The sequence below is a fragment of the Typopeltis vanoorti genome, chromosome 16 (genome assembly GCF_054136105.1).
Source record: "Typopeltis vanoorti isolate ZY-2024b chromosome 16, IOZ_Tvanoo_1.0, whole genome shotgun sequence".
NCBI lineage: Eukaryota > Metazoa > Arthropoda > Arachnida > Uropygi > Thelyphonidae > Typopeltis > Typopeltis vanoorti.
The window spans coordinates 3,036,591-3,049,170 of record NC_143564.1 but is presented as its reverse complement, the minus strand read 5'-3'; the positions used below and the strand labels follow the sequence as shown (position 1 = coordinate 3,049,170).

General features: G+C 38.5%; 1 protein-coding gene across 1 annotated transcript in view; it reads right to left on the bottom strand.

Annotated features, from left to right (window-relative positions):
* Window positions 1-12,580, bottom strand: part of Tnpo-SR (transportin 3) — a 605,621-nt gene that overhangs the window by 455,549 nt on the left and 137,492 nt on the right. The window contains exon 5 of the mRNA XM_090405918.1: window positions 4,370-4,430. Coding sequence (XP_090262044.1) covers window positions 4,370-4,430 — 61 coding nt within the window. The remainder of the gene's footprint in view (window positions 1-4,369; window positions 4,431-12,580) is intronic.

Genomic DNA, 12,580 nt, shown 5'->3' with positions numbered 1-12,580 from the left:
TCACTCTTCAACAACTTTTGCCCCAAGGATGGTGTCTGCGCATACATCTGCTCAGACATACCTTGCCAGAGAGCACCTAACCTAGAATCACCCAACTTTGACCTTCTTTGGTTGAAAATATCCCTTTCCCACTCAGTTCAATTCATTTGCTGCCTCTATCCACCCCCCACCACACACACACACACACACACACACACACACACACACACACACACACACACACACAACGCAACCAACCACCCTGGCTCTTTAATTTCCTCTCCCTAAAAGTCAACTTTCTCCAATCCCACTTTCTCAACAGCGAAATCAACCTTCTAGGAGATTTTAACGTCCACAACACTAGCTGGCTTTCCTCCTCCAGTAGTACAGATCTTGCAGGCAGAGATGCAGAAACATTTGCCATCACCAACGACCTTACACAACTTGTCCAGATCTTCTTCTGCAGCTTCTCCCACTTAAGTGGAGTCACTGTTGATGATAAGTCTCCTCCACATCCTCTTGTCTTGGGCTGTCACCACATACAAGTTCTTCATCCTCAAGTCCTCTTCTACCAGCTCCCTCCATCTCTTCTTTGGCAGCTCACACTTCCTCCTTCCTTGCACATCCATCTGCATGACCCTTCTTCCCACATATTCGTCCTCCCTCCTCATCACATGACCAAACCATCTGAACCTTGCCTCCTGTATCTTCGTTCCTAAGTTCGTAACTTTCACTGTTCCCCTTACATAGTCATTTCTCAGACGATCCTTTCTGGTCACACCGCACATCCACCTAAGCATTCTCATCTCTGCTACTTCCATCCTGTTGATGTTATTTTTCATCAGGGCCACAGTTTCTATAGCATATGTCATAGCTGGCCTCACTACAGTCCTATAGATTATGACTTTTAGATTGATCGGCACCCTCTTATCACATAACACTCCAGCCATTTCCCTCCAGTTCCTCCAACCTGCTTATATCCTGCATCCCACCTCCTCCATCTTCTTCCACTGTTGAACCTAAATATCTAAAGTCCCTCATCTTCTTGATGACATTTCCTTCCAGCTCCAGATCTGTCTCCTGGCTGCAGGCCACTGTGCAATTTCGAGAGAAACAATGCTCCCATTGTTTCTCTCGAAACTTTTCCATCATTTGCCATAATAATCCAAAGATAGCATCTGTTGTTGATATACCAGGCATGAAGCAAATTGTTCCTTTGCAATCTCCACCTCCTTCCTCAATCTTCCATCAAGAACCCTTTCTAGGATTTTCATTGTGTGGGACATCAACTTTATTCCTCTGTAATTCTTACAGTCTTGTGCATCCCCCTTTACCCTTGTAGATGGGGACAAGAGTACTTTTCCTCCATTCCTTAGGTATATTTTCCTGTTTTCAAACTTTCATGAACAGGTCCCACAGCATGTCAATTCCCTCTTACCACAGTGCCTTCCATGCCTCCACTGGAATCCTGTCGGGGCCCACCGATTTTCCATTCCTCATCCTCTTCATGGCCTCCGTCACTTCCATTCTACTGATGTTCTGCACCATCCCCTCAGAAGGCTGCCCATCTTCTCTCTCTGAGTCCTTGCATTTTCCTCATTCAAAAGTCCCTCAAAGTATATTCTCCATCTGTTTCTTATGTCCACATCCCTCCATAGTACTCTTCCTTCAGCATCTTTGATCTGCCTCACGTAAGATGTCCTTTGCTGCTTTATTTCTACATTTGGCTAGTTGGTAAATTTTTCTCTGTCTTTCCTTTGTTTCTAATTGGTCATACAGATCTTGATATGCCATGGCCTTCGCCTGTGCCACAACTCTCTTGGCTTCTTCAGAAGGAATGATGATGATGCAGATGTTCCAGATGCCAACCAGAATACCAGATAACCCAAACCACTCCCCCAAACATCCTAGCTCTCTTCCTCACCAATGACCCCTCCAAATACAGAGTGAAAGCAGTGAGCCCCTGGGCAATTCTGACCACAACCTAGTGCTCATCTCCTCCTCCATGCAACAACGTTTACACAGACACTCCCATACAAGAGTAGTTTGGCACTATAACAGTGCCAAGTGGGACAGCCTCCACAAATTCTATGCCGCATTCCCATGGTTGGACTATTGCTTCCAGCCTTCCAACCCAAACATATGCAGCAAGCTTATTACCAAAGTAATCCTCACTGGCATAAATATGTACATTCCACACAACACTCTGAACTGCCATTCCCTAATGAAACTCTGGTTCTCCAAAAGATGTGCCAAGGCTGTAGAGATGAAACACCAGAAATACCACAACTGGCTGAAATCAAGAACCTCATCTTCCTTCAAAGCTTACACCGAAGCCCGTAATAGATGCAAAAAAAAACAATCAAAGCTTCCAAAACAGAGTTCGAAAGAGCAAACTAGCAGCCTGTCCAAACAGCAGCTGGGCCTTTTGGTCTCTTGCCAAAGCAATTGGCCGCAACTTCTTCCAATGCTATTCCCACCCCTATCACACCTATGATGGCTTTACTGCCTCATCACCCACAGAAAAAGCCAATCTTCTGGCCTCATACTTTGCTTCAAATGCATGCATAACTGACGATGGTAAATGTCCCCAACCATTCCAGACACCCAACATACAATACCCCTATATCCTTTTGCCAGAATGAAATCAGAAAAATACCATCCCAATTAGACACAAAAAAGTCTCCTGGCCCCGATGGCATTCTCCAAATTGTTCTGAAAAATTGTGCTCCAGAACTGACCCCTGTCACCTATATATACTCTCCTACTCCACTGGAATCTACCCCACAAACTGGAAATTGGCCTATATTCAGCCCATTCCCAAGAAGGGTGACAAGTCTCTGCCATCCAATTACAACCTATCTCGCTTACCTCAGCCCTATCAAAGGTAATGGAAAAAAATCATCAATTCCCACCTCCTACACTATCTCGAAGACACTCACCAAATAAATGACTGCCAGTATGAATTCTGCCACTGTCGATCAACAGGAGATCTACTCACATACGTCACCCATCTCTGGACAAATACTATGGAGAGGTTTGGCGAATCTCAAGTGGTCGCACAAAGGCCTACTAGGCAAACTACCATCATTTGGTCTGACCCAGGACTTCTGTAGGTGGATTGCCAGTTTTCTGTCTGGACGCACACTGTGTGTGATGGTCGATGGCTCCCTATCCTCACACCACTCAATTAATGCTGGGGTCCCACAAGGTTCTGTCCTCTCACCAACCCTGTTCCTGCTGTACATCAATGACCTACTGCAATTGACCTCCAACCCAATACACAGTTTTGCAGATGACAGCACACTACACTCCTCGCTTGCATTTCATAAGCCTTACCCTACACAACTCACCTCATCCTACAGAACATCAACCACCACCACCCTCAACTCCAATCTCCAAGCCATCCTACAATGGGGTTCGGATAACCTCATAAATTTCAACGCCAACAAAACCCAGTCTGTACTATTTCCCATAAAAAAGAACAACTTTTTCCCAGTATCCTTTTCGACGATACCCAAATTTCCAGACAGCCTGTGATCTCGCTCCTCAGAATCACCCTCACATCAAACCTCTCCTGGCACAAACATATCTCAAACATTGCATCCTCAGCCTCAAAAAAACTAGGATTTCTCTTCCGCTTAAGACGTTACTTCACCCCTGAACAGCTACTAACATTACACAAGTCACAAATCCGCCCAACTATTGAATACTGCTCCCACATATGGGGTGGGGCCCCTAAAAGCTCTCTCAAAATGCTCGACTCAATACAGAGGAGGGCAATTAGACTTATCAATGATCCATCCCTTACCAACTCTCTCCCCCCACTTTCACACAGACGCTTGGTCTCTGCAGTAAGTATATTCTACAAATATTTCCATGGGAAATGCTCATCCGAAATAACATCAATAATTTCCCCACTCAGTACTAAGCTCATTGGAACACGTGCAGCTGCTGCACAACATCCCTTCACAGTACACCTAGAAACAAACAGAACAAATTGCTTTTCCTCTTCCTTCATCCCTGCAACTGCTGCACTGTGGAACAGTCTCCACCTGCTGTTTCCCAACGAATACAATTTAAAGTCATTCAAATCAAATGTAAACAAATTCCTCCTTTCCCAACCCACCACCCATACACGGTACTAATGTACTATAGGTTGACCAATCAACCTCCTGTGTATGGGTCCAACATAAAAAAAAAAAAAAAAAAAGATAACTTGAAAGAAAGAGCATACAAGAAAAAGGTTAAAAATCTTGAACAATGTTTTCAACTTGTTAGGGAAAAGGAAGAGAGACTTAGAGATATATATCTCATTCCATAAAGTGATGTAAAGCAGACAGATATGCATGTATAATCCAATATATAGAATATTAACATATAAACATACCTCTTCTGGCAAAACAGTAAGCACCTCCAATACAGCTGACAACTGATCACTGTTTCCAAACCTATAAGAAACAAATAATTATTAATAAGAAATTTTCTCTCTCTCACACACACACACAAACACTGAGGGCCCTGCCAAAATACTTTAATAATTATGGAAGCTTAATATAGTCAACCATATGAAATAACACCACTTCTGCTCAAAAAGCAAGCAGGTTTCTTGAAAAAGAGAAGCACTGTTGAACATATCAGTTGCCTTAGAGGAGCAAGAGATAAAAATCCTTCTTTTAATCTTAAACTTCATAGATTTCTCAAATGCTTTTGATTCAATCAATAGACAAAGGATGTTTCAAATTCTCAGTTATGGTATATCCTTAAAAACAACCAAAGCAATAGTATAACCTTATCAAAATTACCAAGCAAGAGTAATGGTTAATGGAAAGATGACTGAAAGCTTTCCCATCTCCTATGGAGTTCTTCTGAGAAACTCTTTGGCACTATATTGCTTTATTACTACCCTTGACTATGTATTCAGACATACAGGAAATGGGTATGGAATAACTCTCAAAGATTTGGCAGTCAAAACAGATAAATAGTGTGCTTTGCTGGTGATACTGTACTGATTGACTCACATTCAGACTGCCCAAACCATCTAGATGATTTCTGTAAAAACGCATCACTGATTGGGTTGGCAGTTAGCAGCAGTAAAACTGAAGTCCTAAAGAGCAGAATAGATATAAATAAATATTAGACTAAATTATCACACTCTTGAAGAAGTAAAAGATCTTCAGTTCCCACATTAATACTCTGACATTATGCAAAGAAAGCACAAAGTCTTCAATTCCATAAAAGCCTAAGTAATATCTGTAAATCCAATCTCATCATTGAAATACCAAAATTCTTATTTACAAAACCAACACTATTACTTATGGGTCCCAGACAGGGAACATTACTACTCAAGAAGAAGTTAATATCATCCACAATTTTGACAACATGCCTTCAATCAATACTAAAATATACATGGCAAGATAACATCCCTAATATTGTCATTCTTGAAAAAAAAATAATCAAAGACCCCTAATACAAACAATTCAGAAAAGTCAGCTGAGCTGGTTGGGACACCAACTGAGACATCCAACTTCAGTGCTCTTGCTCTCTACAAACCAACTCTAATGGACACAGAGGAAGACAAAGAGAACAATTTTGGAAATACATACAGAAACTTCTTTTTGATAAGACTCATAACCCATCTGATATTTGCCACACAACAGAGCAATCTGGCTTGCCTTTATTTAATAAACTTTATCTCCATCAGTTGTTACATACATATTTCTGTATATATTTCCCTGTTCATACATGAATAAATTATGATGATAAACAGTCATCTCTCATTAACAAATGGGGAGTGTGGGATATCAAACAATATGTGGTTACAGTGGAAAGTCTCCTCCACTGCAGTGAATGTCTTTTAAAATAATATGGGCTTTGCAATAGTTTGTGAAGTGAATGAGTTCAACATAAGCATTAGCGACAGCTGCACACTTACTTATCTATCTCGGGGGCTAGACACATGCTTAATTGCTTGCCGCTCCCCACCACCACCAAAAAAAAAAAAAAAAAATCTCCAGTTTTACCAGTTTCGCACTTCCAAACTCTTACTGAACATTTTCTCCAAGCACTTAACTCAAAAACCATTTAAGTCAGTCCATCAGGCATATACAGGTCCTTATGTCCATCAAATTCACTCCCCACATCTATAAACTGCACACAATTCCTCTGGCAATGTATAGAATGGCCACAAAGAATGCAAGTGAACAAGTACATTTTCTTACTGCCTGAAGATGTGACCATTATATATTGTGTTTCAGTCAATGTTTCAGTTCCTTTTTAATGATTTTTTGCTTTCAATATTCTTTCAGGTGTGACTGGCCAAAATATGAATGCATTCAGTATTTGGAAAGGTAACAATAGTGGAAATGTACTTTAGGAGGGGAAAAGTTGTGTAGCTGTCAAAGAAGCCCTGATACAAAAAAATAAAATAAATAAAATAAAATAAAAAAATTGCTATATATCAATCACTATATGATTGAACAATTAAGAGATCAATAAATTCATAGAGACAAGATACATTTGTGATGAAGCTCTTAATAGTTTTGGAAAAAGATACTGTTAAGGTCAAAGCTGTTTTGCATAAAAATCCACAAACATCGATTCAAATCTAGTGATAAGATTTATATGTTGACTATTCATAGTTGCATCTTTTAAGAAAATTACAATGCAGACTATTATGTTAACTCAAATAAATTTAATTAATACTTTCAATATTTCAGCAAAGTCAAACTGCTATCATCAGGGAGAAAATATAATAATATACATGAATGATTACATCAAGCAATGAAAATAAAGAATGTCAACTGAGAGTAGGCCTAAAGTCCTAATTAGTGCCCCTGGTGGTCTAAATTGGGTGACCTAGGCTGTTGGGCTGAAGTGTAGAGGATGAGAGAGCTTCCCAAATGTGGGGCAGTTTCATCACCACCATCATCAAATTCCTGACATATACCCTCAAGGGATTATGATAGTACTATACGAAAAGTTATATCATTACTAACTTCCTATCAACAATTTTCCTCCAGATTACCCTATTATCTGTTCCAATATTATCAGATCTTATATTTCTGTCTTCTGAGGCACTTTTTACTGTATCAATCCACCTACATGTTGGTCTTCCTCTGGGTCTTTTTCATGCCATAATGGCAAAGAAGACTTGTTTAGCTAATCCTTACTCTCCCATTCTGTTTAAATTGCCATACCCATACCACCTGAGATTAGCTCTGTAATACATTCTTCGATGCTAACAATATTCTTTCCTAATATCCTCGTTTTTAATATGATATTGCCATTGATGCCATCTGTTCATCCCCCTAATCTTTCTCAGGCTTCTCATATCTGTGGTCTCTAGTCTTTAGTCAAGTCTTTTATTTCTAACTCAGCTCTCAGATCCAAAGTTAAAATTGATTTGAGTACTGTCTTGTATACAGCTAGTTTAGTGTTTTGACTAATCTCTCTCTCTCTTATTCCATATAATTATATAAATTTATCCAGTTGGCTTTCCACAATACCAGCTTTGTTATTTCTTTTGTCTATTTCCAAATTTAATTTGCCATTTTCACTAAAAATTGTGCCTAAATAGCTTAAATCCAGGCCTTTGTCTTTTTAATGCTGATTTTCATATGAAATTTATTAAAGCAGTTGTTCAATTTGGTCAGGGAACCCTTGACCTAGATTAATTTAAGAGTATATCATCTGCATAAAGTAAAGAGCTGAGATTAGCATCTCCAATTTTGATATGAGGTCTAATACTGCTTTCCTTCATAATATAATCCATATAGATAATGAATAACAGGGAGGATAATGTACATCCTTGTCTGACACCAGATTTGACATCAAACCATCTTCCTGTACTTCCTTCAATTCTAACTGCTGGCTTACAACTCAAAGCTAAGTATTGCTTGAATATAATGTCCCACTGACACCATATAACTAGAGCATTATGAACTGCTTTCCTCTTGGCACCAGGCCATATGCCTTTTCCAGATCTACAAAACTTAAATACAGATCCTTGTTATTTTCCCACCTCTCAACTATTTGTCCTAAAGTGAAAATCTAATTCTGACAACCTCTGTTTGGCCTGAATCCAGCTTGTTCTTCTCCAAGCTCCTCCTCCAATACTTGCATAAATCTTACCAGGAATACTCAGTAGAGAAATTCTCTGTAATTCTCGCAATCAGCTTTACTCCCTTTTTTATAAATGAATACCATGAGCACTCTACTCCAAACATCTGGATTTCAATCCTCTGACCAGTAATAATAATAACTCAATAATAATGCATACATGACTAATGTTGTATTAAGTGACATTAATAGCCATGGTATTACCGTATTTTTCGGATGATAAGACGCACCCCAAATTTATGAGATGATTTTTAGAAAAAAATATTTTATTATATAAGGATATTTACAAATTCTTACTTAATTTTTATTTATTGTTACAATCATTTGTGTTAGCATATTCAGTTCATCTTCACTCTTGGTACTATCACTTGTCTTGTTAATGTCACCATTCGTATTACTTTCGTCTGAACTATTGTTGTCACTCACTTCAAAAACTGCATCATCTTCGGTACCATCCATCGCATTACTTATCCCACATTTCTTAAATGACTTATTATAAAGTCATTTATAATAAGTCACTTCTTCACAGCTTCCCATGAATTTTTCACGACATATTTCTGAAATTGTTGACCGTTTCACACATCCTGTTGCTGTAACATCGTGATTTGGCTTTGCCATCCATTTGTTCCACTCTTCCCACATAAAATTTTTGAATGGTTTATTAATAGATTCATCCAAGGGTTGTAATTGACTTGTAAGGCCTCCAGGAATGACAGCTAATTCTGTATTCATTTCTTTTAGAAGCTTTTGGTTAATTCTGTTTTATGCGCTCTGAATTGATCCCACACTAACATCGCAGGCTTTTTAAACAATGCAGCTGGATGTTTTGCCCATATCTTTTGTATCCATAATTGCATTCCTGTTTCGTCCATCCAGCCTTTATCTTGAATGTGGATAATAATGTCACAAGGAATTTCATCTCTCGGTAACGTTTTTCTCTTGAAGATTAACATGGGTGGGGGGGGGTTGTTCCGTTCGCACAACAAGCTAAAACTACAGTGTAGTGAGTTTTTTCGTGATCTGTTGTTTTGATCACTATTGATTTGGTGCCTTTTGAATCTACTGTCCGATTTGAAGGAACATCAAAAGTTAGAGGCACTTCATCCATGTTCGCAATTTGCTTAAGCTCAAAGTTAAATTTCCTTCTCGCTGATATGACAAATCTATGGAATTCTATAACTTTAGCTTCATAATCATCCGGCATTTTTTTGGCTAGAGTGGTTTTTGTACGCATGCATAACCCGTATCTTTTCATAAATCTAAAGCACCAAGACGGTTATCCGGTAAAATCTAAAATTCCATTAGCAGTTGCCCATCGTTTCGCTTCAAAAATTATCATTTTCGTAGAAACAGATATTTCGATGATTTGTAACCTAATTTTTCATTTGTACTTCTAATTCTGACCATTTTTCTAGGTGTGAATGGAATGTTTTCTTGTGTTTACATAGCAGTTTTAATTGTTCCTCTTGTTTTCTCGACTCACTAACCATTTTTTCTGTTGGTGGTAGACCAAAATGTCTTTCTGCTGCTGTTTCCATATTGTTTTGCATAATTTATCACATTTAATTTATAACTCACATTATATGAAAGTATTTTTTGTTTTACACTCATTTTTTTCTCATTTTAAGATAAAAATTTTAACGACTTATAAAAAATAATTCAAATGAACCGTACAGAAGCGCATATGTTTACACACTAATGACTATTGATGCTCTAAATCAGTGATTCACCCACATGCAGTGAGAACTTAGGTACCTTCAGTGGCGTACTTACTAATTTTATTAACATATTGCACCAGTAATTGAACTTCAGTAACAGCTTCAGTACAGTGTAAAGATTCGTATTTTAATGTTACCTTCTGACCATAAGACTCACTCCAATTTTCAGTTGATTTTTTAAAAAGGTGCGTCTTATGGTCCAAAAAATACGGTAACTATGGCTGTTAAAGTCACTTAATACAACATTAACAGCCACAGTATTAACTGGGGGTTACACAAAGTCCAATGAAGATGGAGAACTTGTTGAAAAATGGGCTGAAAACCTTTCTCTAAACCTGATACATAATCCAAAACTCTTTGCATCTTTCAACAGTGGCAGATGGAAGCAGGGATATAACTCGGACCTCATATTTGTTATCTCAAAAGGTTTTAAATCTCATTCCACATACTCAACATAATGCTTCAATTCAACCCAGCCATTATGCCTAACACAGTCCCTTACAGATGATGATTTAATTTCACAAAAGCTAATTGAAAGGGTTTCATGGAAGATCTTCATGGAAGTCTCTCCAAACCCTCAGAATATCCCCAATTCATAAAAATACTGAGGAAAATCTCCACCAAACACATCCCCCAAGAATGCTGCTCAAACTACATCGTAGGCCTTTACAAGTGCAGTGATATACCAGCACAGTATGCTAATTACAATTTTACAACACCGACTCCCTTCTCAGAGGAGATTATCCATGTAGGAGAAAAATTATGCTCTGATATGGCAGAGAAAAGGTGTTCCTCATGAAAAAAGAAATAGAAGCCCTCGAAAGGCATGGAACTTTATCAACAGAATCAAGAAGGAGCCATATGAACATCCATAGGTAACAGCTAATCAAATTGCTCACCAGCTGCTGCTTGCTGAATGGAAAATTCCCCAAAAAGTACCCAAAAAATAAGATATTTAGAACCCCAAGTGAGGAACAAAATATGATTAACTCATTTTTCACAATCACTGAACTCGACACTGCCATAAACCTATGAAAACATATAAAATCTGCAGGCCTTGATGACATCTGTAATGAATAAATTAAACGTTTTGGATCCAGAACTAAAGAGTGGTTATTAAACCTATACAACACTTGCCTCAAGAACCCTAAGGATACCAACTATTCTGGAAGCATGCTAAAGTGGTGACCTTTCCGAAAGCATGGAAAACTCCAACCGAAGCAAAAAAATTACAGACCTATATCACTACTCAGCAATCTCTTTAAATTCTATGAATGATTAATTTTGAATAGGCTACAACCCCTAATCGAATCCCATCTTATTGCTGAGCAGGCTGGTTTTAGACCAGGTAAATCCTGTACATCACAAATTCTCAACCTTACTCAATATATAGAAAATGGTTATGAGCAAAAACTAGCCACAGGAGCAGTCTGATCCAATCACTCTTAGAAAACAGAAGTTTTTTTGTGGATTTAGGGGGTTAGAAGAGCCGTTGGCATCTTCCAAAAAATCGGCCTCCCCCAGGGAAGTGTATTATCACCATTACTTTTCAACAACTACATCAATGATCTTTCCAGGAACTAGAAATTTTATCTATGCTGATGACCTTGCCATAGCTACTCAATCAAAAAATCACTTTCCTTAAATAGTCTAACCACATATTATAGCAGTAATCAATTAAAACCAAACCTCTTGAAAACCCAGATGGGCCTTTTCCACCTTAACAATAAGAGAGCCAACAGGAAGCTATAGATTTCTTGGGAAGGCTCTAACATAAAACATTTCTGGAACCCCCATCTACCTCGTCTGACTCTCGATCGCACTCTTTCATATAAAAGACACATAGAAAAAACAAAGGCAAAAATTAATGCAAGAAACAATATATTAAGAAAGCTTACTTCCTCCAAATGGGGTGCACACTGAGATATTCTGCCTTGGCCCTTTGCTATTCTTCTGCTGAATATGTCTGTCCTGTATGGTCTAGATCCTACCATGCTGAAAAACTTGACCCACCAGTGAATAAGCAGCTGCTTAATTACAGGATGCCTGAAACCAACACCACTAAGAGACCTGTATACTTTGGATATTGCACCTCCTTTGATTCAAAGATCTGCAATCTCAGCTGACGAAAGAAACAGAGAAATGAATGATGAGCACCACCCACTATCTGACCAGACTACAGTTCTCCAAAGACTAAGATCCTCACATAGCTTCCTAGAAACCGTTGAACCACCTAAAAACCCTCCAGAGACAAGACTTCAACAATGGTTTGCACTATACCCTGAAAATAATACTGGTATTCCAACAGCCGAACATCTTCCATGTGGTGCCCACTTGGGCTGGAAGAATAGTTGGAAAAGACTCAACAGAACTATGACCGACAGGACGCTGCAAACAAAACCCTCATCAAATGGGGCTACCTCATTGGACCAGATAATTGTGAGTGTGGGACAACTCTGTCCATGGAATACCTTCTTTCTTGTCCTTTCTTCTTCAATCACCTTGCACAAGAAGAACTTATATCCTGCACAGAAAGAGCAGTTGATTGTGCAATATTCTGGAGGAACATCTGGCCATATTTATTGCATATAACTTATGCATAGTTTCTTTTTCCTTTATATTTTACTTATTATTCCCTGTATAATTTACCAACTAAATTTAAGCTGTTCTCATTTGTAATGTATCCTAATTTGTTGTACCAATTACTTACTACTGTACTACTTGTGTTTGGATATGAAATAAAACCTCCATATTTTAACATT